At 36.0% G+C, this 18,227-nt stretch overlaps 1 protein-coding gene across 1 annotated transcript in view; it reads right to left on the bottom strand.

The window, feature by feature from the left end:
• Nucleotides 1-2,060: 2,060 nt before the first annotated feature.
• The window catches only part of LOC114334974 (esterase AGAP003155), a 40,965-nt gene continuing 24,798 nt past the window's right edge, over nucleotides 2,061-18,227 (bottom strand). The window contains exon 4 of the mRNA XM_028285109.2: nucleotides 2,061-2,266. Within this exon, the coding sequence (XP_028140910.1) occupies nucleotides 2,100-2,266 (167 nt within the window). The 3' untranslated portion in view covers nucleotides 2,061-2,099. The remainder of the gene's footprint in view (nucleotides 2,267-18,227) is intronic.

The raw sequence follows: 18,227 nt of genomic DNA, 5'->3' as shown, positions 1-18,227 counted from the left end.
GAGACCGCCTCGACCCTTGCCTCTATCACCTTGGGATCCATCTGAACGAGCCTTTGTTGGTTCTCAAGGACAGTGATCTTGGCCTCCACCGCTTTGACGTGAAGGCGGAAACCCTGAGTCTTCAAAAAGTTAAGAGATTCAGGATCCATCTTCACAACCAGGCGCAGGGATCTCTCATCTTCACGCCGGTCCAAGACCCTCCACCAACTGGTACAGCCCTGGATTTAGTAATTCCAGACTAACCAGCGTATCGCTGGTAGTCTGGTGACGTCGCCCCGGAATATGTATAGAGGTGCGGGTGAGTCGTACAGGAGAAACCGCCGTTACGACTAGCCGCACTCCCTCCCAGGGTCGGATTCGGTCGATTGTTCCCACGAGCCAGTCGAGCGAGGCCTGGTCGATAGCTGTTACCATCAACGACCTCCCTCCAGACGCGTGGTGAGCCTTGGCAAGGTAGCCCCCTCTGAGGGCCGTTCCAATAAGTCCCTCACAGCATCACTAAACTCCAGGGACTCGTCCACTATAAATACTGGCGCCTCTTGCCCTTCACGGATAATCATGCGTCGGGGTCTGCTACCCTCAACGGTTCGAGCATACGAATCTCCAGCAGTCCCGACACCGTTTACGGTGCGTGACTTCTTAAGCTGCTGCTTTTGGTATTCAGGAGTTGTTCCTGTATATCTAAGCCGCTTCTTAAATGTTTTGTCCCCTCCTCGCCACTGAGTCACCATGTGCACCCTGATCCCCGACGAGGAGCTTAAAGGTGCCTCATTGGAACCCGACGGCAGCACCCCGGTATCAGGGGGGAAGTTCCCTCTGAACATGAGACTAAGGCACGGGGCCCTGACTTAGACACGCTACGACGAGCCGCCCGAGCCCGCTTTTTTGTAGCCCCTGATCTGTTTCTCTTTTTGGCTGGGATGTCATTGTCTGCATTTCCTCCTGAGCCATCGCGGCCGCCGGAAGGAGCACTCTCCAAGGAGAGACCCTCTACCAGAGGGCCGAGGGAACCCATGGGTGATTACGTCGTTACAGCTCCCAGGGAAGCTGGAATAGAACTCACCGAAGAGGAGGTGCCGGAGGCCCCCATGGGGGAGCTCCCTAATCGCACAGGGGGAGCAGAGGCCTCCGCGAGGGAGCTCTCCGATGATATTGAAGAGGAGACTCCCGTGAGGGAGCCTACCCCAGGTTCAGAAGTAGTGGCCCCTCTGGGGAGTCACTCACTTGAGAGGAAGGGTTTTGTTTTAATTTTTGGTTCCTTATCATTTTAGGTCCCACGAGTAGCTAGGGATATAGCAGGTCCACCCGGCCAGAGCCCCCCATGGCCGTGTAAGGCTACTTACAAAGAGGTTTCGCCTGGTGACACACAGGGGAACGCTACGGCCGCTACTACTCCAGCGACCTTCCATCCACAGCACGCTACCTTCACTTGGAATTGGAGGAGGTGGTCCACGGCGGGGTTTTGGTAGATTAAGAGATTTTACACTCTTTCTCCCCTCCTGAAGCCCCACTAGCCAGATTGTCTCCAGCCGTTCTCCTATACGCCACCTGGAGACGCGCCTGCCTGCCATACTCAAGCGGGAGGGCATGTGATACGCAGTAACGACAATCCTCTTATAAACAAGATGTCTGGGAAAGGCCAGATGGAAGAAGGTCTGTAGGGCGGCCTAGAAAAAGGTGGAAAGATGCAGTCAAAGAAGATCTAGAGAAAATGGGAGTGCGACAATGGGAATTAGTGGCACATGATCGACAAACATGGAAGGCAATAGTAAACGCGGCAAAGACTCACGAAAAGTTGTAACGCCATTGATGATGATGATGTTATTTATAGGATATAATCATTTTTGGTTTATATTTATATTTGAAATATATTTAATCCTGGACTAAAATTGCCAAGTGAAATATCTAAAGTTAATGTTTGATATATTTCTTCTGTTGATAGCACGAGACTCGCTTGGCCTAGATGTAAAGCTACTTTTAAACCAATACATATATTGCAGTGGTTATTAGAAGGGTAGATTACCTTTTGAGTACCTAGGTCATAAGTCATGAGCATAAACTACATTTGTAATAAATATTATATTACTTTTACAATTTATTTAAACCGCATTGAATGTTAAGTTATTACATTGTTTTTTAAGAAGTTGAAGCTTTATAAATTTCTGATAATCACTTTTCTGTGGAGCTGAAGCAGGCAAGTAGTGACCTCCAGGATGCCTTACTATAAATGGTTCTTCAAAGCAGTTACTCAAAGCTTCACTCATGTCTAAAACATTAAGAATATAATTACTTTTTAAAACAATTTGTAAGTTGTGTTATTTTTTAATTCAAGTGTAAACAATCTTCTACAGCACATTAGTGTACTGTAGGAGGTGGGGGGGGGGGGGGCAGACGTGAATATGTTGAATACTACATTTTGTATACTGTGGATGACAATATATAGTTTAAAACACCCGAAAAGATCATGGGGGCCACGCGCCCCCTGCCCATGGGTATAGGCGTCTATGAATCTGGCATTGATATGATTCTAAAAGCACACACAAGAAAAATACACGGTGTTCAGTGAGCTGGCTCATACTTAATTTAGTCCATGTTGTGAAGCCGCTCCCGAATGAAAAATGTTTCTAATTCGGATTCTTTGCGGATTCCTGTTCAAAAATGTCCTCGTTAACCTCTTTGTAGTTTTGCTACTAATTAATAAAAAACTCAAAAGACCCCACTGTACCGTTAATGTAAGTATTTTATCCACCGACCACTTAATCGTGAATTAAGAGATATAATAAAAAAATCGGTGGTACTCCACTTACTTCACTCTCCGTTGAACCAAAACCGGTCAGAAAATTACGATGCCACCTTTGTCCAAGACAAGCTGATAAAAAAACTAAGCAAGCGTGTGAAAAATGCCGAAATCACATATGCACCTTTCACAGAAATATAGTTGCTCCAAATGTTTCTAAACAATTCTATACTATGTAGTTATGTATATATGTTGTGTAGTCTAAATGTAAATTGCTCGTCAAAAGTTAGGTATATAGAAAATTCTGCTGATTTTCAGTTGCTTTGCAGTTGTGCAAAGCTTTACTCAAACTTATTTTTTGTACTTATACCGGGTGGAAGAAAAAATATGTTTTTCTTGTGTTAAGTTTGAGACACCCTGTAGGAAGAACGAGGTACAAATGTGAGTAAACATCAGAATAATATTGTAGTCTTATGTTTTGTGAACAAGCTGTTGTTTAAATGTCCCTGATATCTTTAGAAACAAAAAAATAGACGGTTTTGTAATTTACCATGTGTTTTAACCGAAACAAAAGTTTGAGACACCTTGTAGGGAGAAAAATGCACAAAGGTGAGTATACCCCGATATTATGTTGTAGTCTCATATTTTTTGAATATTTTATTTTTTTAATTTCTCTGATATCTTTAATAACAAAGAAACTAGACGGTATTACTCTTTAATATGTTTTTCTATGTTTCACATGTGTGATGTGACGCATGTCGTCAGTTAAAACATATATTAAAGAGTAATATCGTCTAGTTTCTTTGTTATTAAAGACATCAGAGAAATTAAAAAAATAAAATATTCACAAAATGTGAGACTAAAACAAAATATCGAGGTATACTCACCTTTGTGCCTTTATCTCCCTACAAGGTGTCTCAAACTTTTGTTTCGGTTAAAACACATGTTAAATTACAAAACCGTCTATTTTTTGAAGTTATACTTCTTTAGGCGCGATTGAGGATGAAATTTTAACATTTCCGGCGCATGCGCACAACGACAGTATGGTGTTAGTCGCTAAATCTTTTAAATTATGTAGCGCAACTAAGGTGTGCGTGAAATAAATATATTATTATATAATATATAATAACATATATTATATGTTTTTAGTAAATATATTTATTATAATTTTTGTGTCTTTGGGAGTACGGTAATAAATATTATTGAAAATGTTTATTCAATTATCTATGTGTCACCGCGATTGTCATTATTATGACCGAGAAATAATCGTACGTAGGGGTAACCTCGGTAGCTCGTCGATAGAGCATTCGCCTAGAGATCGGAAGGTCCCATGTTCGAATCCCGGACAATGCATATTTTTTTTGGTATTCTTTTAGTTCTTTCTAAAATTAATTTAATATTTTAATACAATACAAAAAACTGTTTAGAGTAGATATATTGATTTTGTTGAAATCATAATACAGAAGTATAACTTCTTACGTGCGTACAAAGTACACACACATTCTTTTTTTTTATTTCTAAAGATATCAGGGACATTCAAAAAACAAAATGTTCACAAAACATAAGACTACAATACGATTTCGATATATACTCCCATTTGTACCTCGTCCTCCCTACAGGGCGTCTCAAACTTAACATAAGAAAAACATTTCTTTTCTTCCGCCCGGTAAAAGTACAAAAAAAAATTGAGTAAACCTTTGCATAACTGTGTAAATACTAAAGAAAAGTCTAAAATAATAAAAAAAATTAGCGGAATCCGTTAATCTGTTCACGAAAAAATATACTATAAAAATTCAGCAGAATTTTCTATATCCCTAACTTTTGACGAGCAGTTTATATACGTGTAGTATAATTTTTTTTTATAAAACTCGGTCGTACTCCAGTTCCTTCACCCTCTGTTGAATCTAAACCGGCCAGAAAATTAAGATACCACCAATATACACTCACCGGCACAAAATTGCGCCTCCCAAAATTGTTGATTAAGTTATAACTTTATTATTTGTCCTCCGATTTTCAAGATTCTTGCACCAGTTTGTAGGTACATGTAATTGATATAGTTTCGTATTATTCCGGTAACAAACAAATTTTGCTTGCATGGCGTTATACAGGGGTGAATGGAAGCGTTGTATTTTCTCCTAACTTAAAAAAATTCTGTGGAAAAATGGAATAGCTGATTTTGTTTCATAGTCCTGTCATATTATCTCGGAGGAATTACTAAAATTTTGTTTTTTGAATTATCCGGATATCTCTTTTCATGTAAGAGCTGTACCATTTTTTGTAAATAAAAACACTGATTGACTCATAAAATAGAGGTTAGATTGATAAGATTAAAATGGCCCGTATGCAGCTCAGATCTCAATTCTATTGACCATTTATGGGATGAATTAAAAAAAAGCTATTCGCCGTCATCCTAGGTCTCCAGAAAATTTGGTACAGTTATGGCCCTGGTAGGGCTATTCCCCAGGGAAGGATAATACATCTTTATTCGATGCTAAACAGATTGCGAGCAGTCATTGCTGCAAGAGGTGGACATACCCGCTATTGAATTGTTTTATTTTGTTGTTAATTTTAGTGCATTTGGTATGTTTAATTAAATAAACCTTCAAATCAGTGTTTTTATTTACAGCTCTTACAAGAAAAGAGATATTCGGATAACTCAAAAAACAAAACCTTAGTGATACCTCCAGGATAATACAAAAGAAGTATGAAACAAAATTAGCCCTCCAATTTTTCCACAGAATTTTTTAAAGTTAGGAGAAAAAGCAACGCTTCCATTCACCCCTGTATAATGACAGGTAAGAAAAAATTTTTTGTTACCGGAATAATAACAAACGACACCAATACATGTACAAATATATAAACCTACAAACTGATGCAGTGGCGGCTAGTGGTAATTTAAAATGGGTGTTCAATTAAGGAATGTAATTATAGAAACGGTGAATAAAAGCCGCGGGCAATTGCGGCACAGGCGAAAAATTTTTGGGGCCTTGCCCTTTTTTGTCTAAAGGGCACCGCACACATCTTATGGAATATATAATGGCACTCAAATTCAATAAAACTTACATGAATAGATTCGTCTCAATTTAACGGTCATTTCGTATCATTGCGCCAACTCTTAATTATGAATAATTACAAAATTTTACACAATCGTAAGACGGGATAAAATGTAACGATTTTTTTAACTTGGTCGTTAAAGTCTATTTTATATTGATTTCCTATACCCAGAATCTAATAATTGGCGAACATCAATATTGCCAATATCTGAGAGTTGCAATTTATTTTTTAAATGAATTTGGGAAGAATTTTTCGAAAGTACTAAACATGGAAAACAAAACAAAGAATGTAGTTTATCACACCCGCACAACCACGAGGTTTTTTATATTGTTAAACTTTAAAGCAACGTTTAAACTTTTTGTTTTTTATGGCACATTCTTGTACCAAGTTTGTCTCCGGCCGAGGTGGACCATTCTTTTTTATAAGAAGTCGATTTTCAAAACTATTTGCATTTTCTTTTATAAAACCCACTGAATAAGGCTCCATCATAAAACTATTAATATTGTATTTAAGATTTAACCGTATTTAACTAGAACCCACAACAGAAAATTCCAAACTGTGAACCGAAACGCACCACTGGTCTCTGGGTGCACTGCACAAATCCTCACTGTTTTAGATAGGCGAAATGCTTTTTCACCGATTATAAGATTTCTCTTTCTAATACAGGCGTAGGTTAGTACTGGCTGGTTCAATTTGAATTCTGCATCAGAGCACAAGTATCTGCACTTGTCACGTGCATCTAGCGGCGTAGAGCAAATAAATATGATTAATAAATAAAGTTATATTTTATTGATTCTATGAGATTAAAAAAAATATTTTAATACTTACTTACTTACTTAGTCCTAACCCTTTCTACCTTTGGGTGTAAGGCTAGTGGAGTTGAGTTTGGCATTGTCGTCTCCATGCTTTCCGAGCTTGCGTTAGGTTTCTTGCACTTTCCAATGTCAATCCCTTCTTCTCGACTTCTTTCCTTTGTTTTTCTTCTGTTAGTCCGTTTACATTCTTGTCTTTTATATTCGGCATCGTGTGCTCTTTCTTTTGTCTGAGTTGTTTTAATGCGCAGTAGAAGAGTTTTTGGTTTTCCCTATAATTTTTTGTCCAAATCTCTCCCATGACCTTTCCTTTCCTGCTTTCACCGCTATTTTAACCTTTTTCCTTTATATGCCTCGTAATCTTCCGGGTGTTTTGTGCTTAGGTATCTCTTTCATTTGTCTTTTTTGTTCTTTATTTTCTCTCGTATTTCTTCCGTCCACTATTCCGTTCTCCTCATGTTAGTATTTGTTATTTTTGCTTTCCCACAAGTTTCCTCAGCTTCTTTGATTATGCTGGTTTTTAGATATTCCCATTTTTCTTCTATATTTGTGTTTTTTGCCCTACCTTTCAGAGTATTATCTAATTTTTCTTGGAATTTCTTCTTATATCTTTCCTCTTTTAATTTGTAACTTCTTATTTTTTCGTTTACTACCTTTCTTCTCTTTTCTTCTTTTTCTTCTGTTGTTCTCATTCTCATTATTGCTAGATGGTGGTCACTGCCAATCTCTGAGCCTCTTTTCACTTTCGTATTCTGTACTCTTTTCCATTTGTTGCTGCTTACCAAAAAGTAATCTATGATTGATTTTTCGTTTCTGCTGTCTTGTACTTTCGTGTATTTGTATACTTCTTTATGTTTAAATTTTGTATTTGTTATAACTAGTTTGTTCTTCATACATATTTCTATTATTCTTTCACCATTTCTGTTTAGTATTTCTTCTCCTTCTTTTCCCATGAACTCCTCTATTCCGCTGTTGTTGTTTCCGACTCTATCGTTTAGATCTCCCATTACAATTATGTTTTCTTCCCCATTATCAATTTGCATTTGGAGCTCCTCGAAAAATTTATCTTTCTCTTCCTTTCTTGCATCTTCATTTACTCCGTAGGCTGTTATTATTGTCCATATTTCTTCGTCCATCAGTTTCATTTTCACCGATAATATTCTCTGGTTAACATATGTTTCTTCTATAACGTGTTGTAGTCTATTCGGTGCAATTATTATCCCGACTCCTTCTTCTGCTCTCTCTTTTGTATCCGCTCCTACCCAAAGTAACCAATATCCTTTGTGTATTTTCTTAAGACCTTTTCCTTTCATCTTCGTTTCCGTTATTCCTAGTATTTCTATTTTTTGTTTTATGATTTCTTCTACCAGTTCTTTCCTTTTTTCTGTAATCTAGCTTTCCCCTTCTTTTTATTTTCATCCTTGTTGTCCTGTGCATCATCTTTTTCCCTATCGCTTGTCCCATTCATTGCCTTGGTCGTCATTGTTGTGTGTCCGGTCTCATTTTTTTTCTATTACTTTTTTGGAGTCCTTTCCACGATGTTTCTGTGAATTTGTATAATTTTCTCATTATTATGGTCCCATTTCCACTCCTTCCCATTAATCTCCAGTTTCATATATCCTATCTTCGTAGTATTACCTTTGTCTTTTTCTTCTTTCGCCATTTTCCTAATTTTTGCTTGTATTTCCCTTTCCTTTCTTGTTAAATCTGATTCTATATACACCTTTTGTCCCTGTAGATTCTTCAGTTTTCCTTTGTTTTTTAGTACACTTAGCTTATCCGTTAGGTTTTCCATTTCTGCTACAAAAATTTGGTCTCCGAACTTCACCGCTCCTCTCAGTTTGACCTGTAATTTCAGATTTCTTCCCATGAAGTGTTCTACTGACTCCTTTAATGGTTTTCTGTCGTTAGGATCCAGTGTTAGGCCCTTTAATACTATATTATTTCTCCGTCTTTCTTTTTCCAATTGTTCTATTCTTTTGTTTGCCATTTTCAAACCTTCTTCTAATTTTTTGTTTTTTTCTTTTAGCTCTTTAATATATTCCATCGTTTCCTTTTGGTCTTTCCGTATGGTTCTTATTTCTGCCATCATTTCATCATTTTTCCACATAACTTCCCGCATCATTTTTATCATCTCTTCATTTGTATCGTTGCTTTTATGCAGTGTTTGTCTCGTTATATTACTCTTTTCAAAATACAATTCATCCCTTTTATATTTTTTATTGTTATATTGTTCGTCGCTACTATATTCGTTCCTTCTATTGGTTTCCTTTCGGATTGTTCCGCCACTGGCCATTTTAAAAATTTTATTTTAATATTTATGAGATTTAAAAAACTGTATTTTAATTAACTTTTATTGGGTGTTCACTGCACAAGTGAACCAATGGAGAAACCGCCACTGAACTGATGTAAGAATCTTGAGAATCCGAGTACAAATAATAAAGTTATAGATTGTCAAAATCAATCAAAAATTTTGGGTGGCGGAATTTTGTGCCGGTGAGTGTAGTTTGCTCCAAATTGTCCAAATGTTTCTAAACAATTCTGAAGAAAATATCGCTTTGGTATTAATTCCCAAACCGTTTTCTCCGTCTCTTGGTTGTAGAATAAATTACTTCTTTTTCCTAATTGGTTTATTTAAAAAGACTACACTTACTAAAGCTAAGTTTAGCTTTTACGCCAGACACATCGAGAATTAATATTGTACAAAAAAGTCCCAAATATTAATTTGGACTTAATTATGAACTATTATAATTGAAAAAGCTATCGTTTTTGAAATATATGTAACATTGACAAATATTTTTTTTAGGAATTGTCACTCATTTTTTGAGATAGATTTTTTAAGAAGGCCAAAATCGTGTATTAAATGTGACATAATTTTAGGGGCGTAATAAAGCAAAGATTAGAATTTGGATTATATAATAAAGTTTCAACATTCTCCCCCGCGTTGAAGCATCCCTGCTTCAACTAAATTACACAGTAACAGAAACAGAAAAAAAACAAAGTGTTAGGAAGAATGTAACAAAACTAGAAATAAGCATGTTGGTCGTTTTAAGGTTGAGTTTGATTTGGTAATAAAGAAAGCTTTGAAATGGATCGGATAAACTCTCCGGAAGCCGTACGGAGCTTAACCACACGGACTTTGCCATCCTTACCAGGATATACTTCAATGATGCGCGCCAACGGCCACATCATTGGAGGTACATTATCTTCCTTGAGTAAAACTAGTTTATTTACTTGCAGGTTAGAATATTCTTCAGCCCATTTAGGCCGGTTCTGAAGGCGATTTAAGTAATCAACCGACCAACGTTTCCAAAAAACTTGTTGAATTTTAGAAATCTGCTGGAAGGTGGAAAGTCTATGTTCGTTTAAATGTAAAAGATCCTTTTCAGGATAAGCGGTGAGAGGAGACCCTATCAGAAAGTGTCCCGGTGTAAGGCAGGTTAAATCTGTAGGGTCATTAGAAACTGGACCTAAGGGCCGAGAATTTAGTATAGCCTCGATTTGACAAAGAATACTGTTAAACTCTTCTGAAGTGAACAAAGCATTACCCACCAATCTCTTGATATGAAATTTTGCGCTTTTGATGGCGGATTCCCAGATTCCACCCCAATGCGGAGATTGAGGTGGAATGAATTTCCACTTGGTCTCATTTTGTGAAAGAAAGTCACAGATAATATTTACATTATTATTAGTTTTGAAAAATTGATACAACTCATGTAGGACATTTTTTGCACCTAAAAAATTGGTGGCGTTGTCACTATAGATCACTGACGGATTTCCTCTTCTCGAGACAAAACGTTTTAAAGCGTTCAGAAAGGAGTCAGTAGACAGTCCAAGAACTAGCTCTATGTGAACTGCCTTGGTGACCATGCAAACAAAAACCGCAATGTATGATTTTATGAATGGAGATTTACGAAGCCTTGAGGATTTTATTTGAAAGAATCCTCCGAAATCAATTCCAACTTTCTGAAATGGTCTAGAAACATTTACACGATCAGAGGGCAAACTTGCCATAATCTGTTGGCAGACTTGATTATTGAATCGAAAACACATATTGCAATTTCGAATGATTTTTTTGATCTCTCTGAGCCCATTAAGGGGCCAAAAACGTAAACGAATATTGCTCAGAACGGTTTGAGCACCAGCATGCCCGAGCCGCCTATGTTCGTACTCTAGTATGAGGGAGGTCGTATGATTATGGGGTGGCAAAAGCAAGGGATGTTTCTGTTGGTAGGGAATGAAGGCGTTACAAAGCCGTCCGCCGATCCTCAGCATTGATAATTCATCGAGAAATGGATTTAAAGATAATAATTGTTTATTTGATAGTTGCTGGTTTGCAGAAAGTTCGGAAATTTCTTTAGAAAAATTGGTTAGCTGAACTTGCCGAACTATAAAATATAGAGCTTGGTCCAATTCTTCAACAGTGAGGGGATCAGATTGTTTGTTTCCTTTTAAACAACTGACAAATCTGAGTACATATGCGATAGTACGACGTAATCGAGAAAAAGAAGAAAATTTTTGAAATAATTGTTCCCAAGGAGGTTTTGAGTTGACGTTTGTGAGTATATTGGAACGAGTTTTTCTGTGCTCTGTAATTAGCTGATCAGCTATTGGGGGTTCATCAGAGAATTCTAAAGAATGACTAAGAAGAAAAGCAGGACCGGACCACCACAACTTGTTGTCCAGAATTTCTTGGGCTGATAAACCGCGTGATAGAATGTCAGCACTGTTTTCAGCTGATTTAACGTATCGCCACTGACAATTTTGCGTCAGTTCTTGAATTTGAGCAACTCTATGCAATACGAACACTGACCATTTACTAGGGTGTGCCCTGCACCAACATAAAGCGACCTGAGAATCGGTCCACAAATTTATTGAGTCATACTCTAATTTATTTTCGAAGACTTGTAGAATTTTGTTTACAAGTTTCGCCAGCAAGAGCATAGCGCAAAGTTCTAACCTTGGAATGGTAATTGATTTAAGTGGGGCGACTCTAGATTTTGAAGATACTAAAGTAGAAGAAATATCATTGTCAGAATAAAGAACTCGAAAATAAATGCAAGCACCATAAGCCTCTATGCTTGCATCAGAAAAGCCATGAATTTCTATTTTGCTAATAGTTTTCGGACGAAAATATTGTCTAGCTATTTTTTGTTGTGAAAGCAAGGGGATATGTTCAATAAAATTGTGCCAATTTTTAAGAATGCAAGCGTCGTTTATTACGGTGTCCCAATGAAACTTTTTGAACCATAATTTTTGCATCAGTATCTTACCTTTTACTATAACAGGATTTATCAAGCCTAACGGATCATAACATTGAGCTAAGATAGAAAGTATTTTTCTTTTGGTAACTGGACCGTGCACGATTTCTTGAGGCACGGAAATACAAAGAGTATCTTCTGCTGTACTCCACTTTAGCCCAAGAACTTTACTTGGGACTTCATCTATGTTTATGTCATAATCAGCTTTTTGATTTTCCGAAATGTCTTTGGAAATATTTTTAAGAAAATAATCACTATTTGAACAATATTTATGCAACTCAAACCCATGCTTATTTAAGATGGTATTTAATTGAGAGTATAAATTGAAAAGTTCGTTGTGATTATATGAACCACAAAGGCCATCGTCCATATAGAATTGATTCAGAATTGCATCAGACGCAAGAGGAAATTCTAAAAAGTTTAGACAAGCAATTTCTTTAAGAACCCTTGTTGCCAAGAACGGGGCTGAATTGGTTCCAAAAACTACAACATCGAGTTGGATACATTTAAAATCTTCATCAGGGTTTTCTCGCCATAAAATGTTTTGAAGAAAAGTTTGTTCCGGGTTCACGAGGACCTGTCGGAACATTTTTTTAATATCTACCGTGAATACAAAAGGAAAAAGTCTAAATCTACATAGAATGTCATACAATTCTGGCTGGACCTGATATCCCTTTAAACACACGTCGTTTAAGGAATACCCTGAGGAACTTTTGGCGCTGGCGTCCATGACAACGCGCAAACGCGTTGTTAAACTGGATTCTCTAACTACACCTAAGAGCGGAATAAAATATTTATTTTCAGATTTGGCATTTAGCAGAGTAAGGGGTACATAATGAGCATGTTTAAGTTCAATTAATTCATCAATAACTTTTTTATAGTCTTGATAAAAGTTGCAATTAGTTTTAAATTTATTTTCTAAAGAAATGAAACGCTTTCTGGCCATGTAATAAGAATTTCCTAACTTTAGATTTTCTGAAGGTGATTTCAGCGGCAAACTTACTTGAAATCTACCATTTTGTAAAATTTTGGTTGTAGAACGGAATAGGTTTTCAGATGCCTCATCAGCTTCTGAAAGATAGAATTTATTGGGAATTTCCTCGATTTCCCAGAATTTTTTCAAACGGCTGTCTAATTGTAATGTGGAAAGAAGTGAATTAGATTCAGTTAAAACTTCTGAACTACTGTCTGTAACAGATATATTGGATACAGTAAAATGATCAGGAACTGTACCAGCTACCACGAAACCTAAGTGAGACTCTTGTAAGACTGGAAGATTTTTGCCAAGTCTGACGAAGTTAGGTAAAACAATATCGTAATAAAGATCCAAACCAATTAGAATGTCAATTTCAGAAGGCTTAAAAAATTCGTCGTCTGCTAGAAAGAATTGTTCCGGAATATTTAATTTTTTCACTAGTATTTTTGATTGAGGGAGAGCACAAGTAATCTCGGGTAATACAACTACTGAAAAATGAAAACTTCTTCGACGATCATAATTGGAAAATATGGTTATATCTGACATTTTAGTACAAGTCGAGCCACTCCCTCCTATTCCTGATATATGTACTGACTTGTTATACGTATCTAATTGTAACTTGTTCACAAGCTTCTCTACGATAAATGAATTTTGGGATCCTGTGTCCAAAAGAATTTTCGCTATGCAGAAATTAGCGTTTTTACCAAGTAAGGTTACTTTTGCAGTACCCAGAAGAATATGACTATTTTTTACTGACTGAACAGAGTGATTCGCTGAATGATTATTTGCGGTAGGGTTATTTTCCGTAAAATTTCTCGAAGGACCTTGAAAATTTGTTATTCCTGAATTTTCCTGTACTGGTTGGATATCCGAGAACGGGTTTGAAGATTTAAATTACTATCGAGATGAGAAGATGAATTATTACCATTTTGAACATGAGCAGTATTATCTAAATAAGAACTATTAGATGAGATTAGAGAGCTATGGTTACCTGCGTAGCTATTAGGTTGAGAATTTGAACCATTATTATATAGAGAATGTGAATGACGCTTACTACTAGTCATTGGCGGAGAATGTTGATTTTCGCCGATTTTTATGTGCATTAACGAATTGTGTGACTTGGAGCAAAAAGAACATTTTTTAGACGATTTACACTCTTTCAAATTGTGTTTACCAAAACAATTTATACATAAATTCTTTGCCCTAATAAATTGCAATTTGGCGGAATGAGATATATCTTTAAACTCAGAGCAAGTGTAAATTTTATGGCCCTCCTTGTTACAGTAGATACAAATTAATTGAAATTGGCGATTTGAAGTTGCCTCATGCATTGTCGAATGAGATGAGAAATTTTTTCTGGTAGTTTTAGGACTAGAAATTTCAACATTTTCCAGAATTACTGCACGTTTTTCTAAGAATTTTAAGAAATGATTTAAAGTAGGTATTTCATCGTGATTCCTCTCAGATTCATACGCCTTAGCCGATTGAAAATCTAACTTCTTTTTTAGAATGAATATAAGTGTTAAGTCAAATAAATTTTCGGAAGTTAAATTCAAATTTTTTAGTGACAAAATATTCTTTTGAATTGTAGTGATTAATTCTCTTAATGTGTCTGACTTACATTTAGAAATATTATTACAATCAAAAATTGCTTGCAAATAAGAATTTATTATGGCGAATTTGTTTTCGTATCTCTTCTTTAAAATATTTAACGCGATTAAAAAATTTTCATTAATTATCGGTAGTGAATCTATAAGTTGAAGGCTTTCGCCTTTTAAATAACTCTTCAAGTACACAAGTTTTTGGACATCTGTTAATGTCTCATTTTTCACTATGAGCGCATCGAAGAGCTCGATGAACGATTGAAAGTCTCTAATATGACCTGAGAATTGTGAAATTTTTATATCCGGAAGACGAACTGCTATTGGAGCACTACAAGAACCCTCACTGGATGAACTAGATCTTATCTGAGAAGGTGCAGCTTTTAATTTATTAACACAAGCGGTCAAATCGCTTACAAGTTTGAAATATTGATTTTCTGTAAACTCTCTATCTTTTTCTTCTTTGCCTGTATTTGATGCAAGGAATTCGATTTCATTTTGTGCTTTTTCATAATCATCAAATATTAAATGAAGTCTACTTAATCGCGTCTCGAACTGGGTAACATCTAATTCTACGTCTTTTTTGGCTATAAACCAGTTATACATACGAGTAAGAGAAGACTTAGCAATTTTTCTGTATTTTTTGAACTCATTCATTTTTATTAAAGATATTGGAACACGAAAATGTCTTTGAATCACAGAATTTAATGATTTTAATGTCTTTGAATAACTGGTAGCCGAATAGAATAATGAAACAAAGGGTATATAAATGGACTTATCTCACCCAGTATATCCTTTTGCTGTTGTGTCGGCGAATAATCTTGAAGAACTTTCCATAAGTTTTATGCTGGTCAAAAATCCGGCTCGATGTAGGCCAAATGAAGAAGTATCGCTTTGGTATTAATTCCCAAACCGTTTTCTCCGTCTCTTGGTTGTAGAATAAATTACTTCTTTTTCCTAATTGGTTTATTTAAAAAGACTACACTTACTAAAGCTAAGTTTAGCTTTTACGCCAGACACATCGAGAATTAATATTGTACAAAAAAGTCCCAAATATTAATTTGGACTTAATTATGAACTATTATAATTGAAAAAGCTATCGTTTTTGAAATATATGTAACATTGACAAATATTTTTTTTAGGAATTGTCACTCATTTTTTGAGATAGATTTTTTAAGAAGGCCAAAATCGTGTATTAAATGTGACATAATTTTAGGGGCGTAATAAAGCAAAGATTAGAATTTGGATTATATAATAAAGTTTCAACAAATTCTATACTATGCAGTTAAGTATATATGTTTTTTAGTCTAAATGTATGTAGGTATAGAATGTTTGATCAAAAGTCACAGTATACATTGAAATAATAATAAACACCTACAAATAAGTCTAACATGACTTTATCATGACCTTAATTTGCCTTATTGTTTCTTTAAAAATTTGTTTTTGCCGGAAATGCGTAAATAGGCTAGCATAACCCCAAATTGCAAAAAGAAAAAAATCAGTAAAGTAACACAATAAAATGCATCTGGGTCAACACTAATACCGTGTAGGCCCTCCTCTACTTCTTATGACTGCATTTATGTGTCGAGGCATGCTTGATATCAAATGTTCAACAAAAGCTTGCGGAATATTCTCTCATTCTTCAATAACGGCATCAATGAGTTGATTGTGATTGGCAATGGGGGACTACGACTTTTTTTTTAGATAGTCCCATAGATGCTCTATAGGATTCATGTCCGGACTGTTAGGAGGCCACTCTAATAATGGAATATCAACATCATTTAGGTAGCCACTAACCTGTCGAGCCACACGAGGATGAGCGTTGTCTTGCGTGAATAAAAAATTAACAATCCACAAGGAAAAACTTCCTGTAGTTGGCTGTATACCATTAATTACAAGTGAAATTTAATAAAAAATTTTCTTCTTGATAAAAGGTATATTAGTTTAAAAAGCCCTAAAGGGCTACAAACATATGAACAAAACGTTTTCGCTCTGTAACAAGAGCATCATCAGTGTTACAAGAACATGGTGAGCCAACCAAAAAATACAAAGGTCAAAGTCTTTCAAAAAACAGACAGAAGTCTTATATAAAAGATAACATCGTAAAATCCAAAGGATGGATAAAATTCCTAAGGATATAACCCTATGGCAACATATGACTCCCACACGTTGATGACCCACTTACAACGTGTGGGAGTCATATGTTGCCATAGTGATATATCCTTAGGAATTTTATCCATCCTTTGGATTTTACGATGTTATCTTTTACATAAGACTTTTGTCTGTTTTTTGAAAGGCTTTGACCTTTGTATTTTTTGGTTAACTGACCATGTTCTTGTAACACTGATGATGCTCTTGTTACAGAGCGAAAACGTTTTGTTCATATGTTTGTAGCCCTTTAGGGCTTTTTAAACTAATATACCTTTTATCAAGAAGAAAATTTTTTTATTAAATTTCACTAATAAAAAATTAAGTCCAAGAAACGGAGCAAAAGGCATTACATGTTCGACAATAATGTTGTCTAAGTAATAATGGGCATTCATAGACCTCGTACGTATGGGAACCAACTCCATACGAGCTTCAAAACAAATTCCCCCCTAAAACATTTTAGAGCCACCATCAAAAGGTACTTTAGGAGAGATATTTCAGCTGGCAAACCTTTCTCCTCCCCTTTGCCAGACAAGCTCACGACCATCTGGAGCTTTTAGGTTTACTCTAGTCTCATCGGAGAAAAGAACTCGTTTCAAATCATCGATGGTCCAATTTTGATGCAATCTTGCAAAATTCAATCTCTGAACCCTGTGTTCTCTGGTAAGCAAGGGTTTTTTGGCCGGTTTCCTGTTGCTCAATTCTGCTTTATGTAAACGTCTTCTAACTGTTCAAGATGATATCGCGACATTTTGAACATCTGCTAGTTCATTTTTCAGCAAATTACTGGTGACTCTCCCATCTCTGAGAGCACGTTGTCTCAAAAAACGATCATCAATTTGATTAGTGCAACGTTTTCGTCTTTTCCTTGGTCTTGGATCGTACGACCCTGTTTCATTATATCGCCTCACCTTGCGACTGATGCTGGAATGATGTTTTCCTCGCACTGTCTCCTCCACTGTCGATGCTCACACTGTCTCCTCCATTGACAAATTTCTTTGGCGGTTCATTTTTTTATTTGATTTTTATGAAAATGAACTTCCAAACATGCATGTGATGAAAAATATCACAATAAAAAGCTGTTTTCTCACTTTGCTTTAATCGGCACTTTTTATGAAAAGTTTAACTCACTTTTAGTCTAGAACGAAGTTGAATACAAATTATTGTTAAAATAAGACTATTATTAGCTTACATAACAAATGTCAGTGTCAAACAAGGTCCATAGGCAACTTGTCGCACAGTAAATTATCAATAAATAAAGATTATTGAGAAAAATATGAGTGGTGCGTTAATTTTGTCCAGGAGTTTAGTTTAGTGTGGGGTCCGCGGAGGCCCCACTAGACAACTTACGTAACTTAATTTCACCGTACCACTACAGAGTTAAACACATCAGAAGGGAACCGGGAGAAATTTTTGGTCAGCTATTCTTTGACATTTTTTAAACAACTTTTTTTGTCCCAGAAAACATATTTTTTGTTTTCTTTTGGTTATGTTAAACAAAAAAGGTTTCTTATAATTTTTCTCGAAAGTTAATAGTTTTCAGGTTACATACATTAATGCGAAAATACTCATTATCGAGGCTTGAAAACTCATATTTAAATTATTATTTTTAAGGTTACGAAATGCCTAAACTGAAGT

Source organism: Diabrotica virgifera, chromosome 5, assembly GCF_917563875.1.
Source record: "Diabrotica virgifera virgifera chromosome 5, PGI_DIABVI_V3a".
Taxonomy (NCBI): Eukaryota; Metazoa; Arthropoda; class Insecta; order Coleoptera; family Chrysomelidae; genus Diabrotica; species Diabrotica virgifera.
The sequence above is the reverse complement of the archived record's forward strand: the minus strand, read 5'-3'. Positions and strand labels throughout refer to the sequence as shown.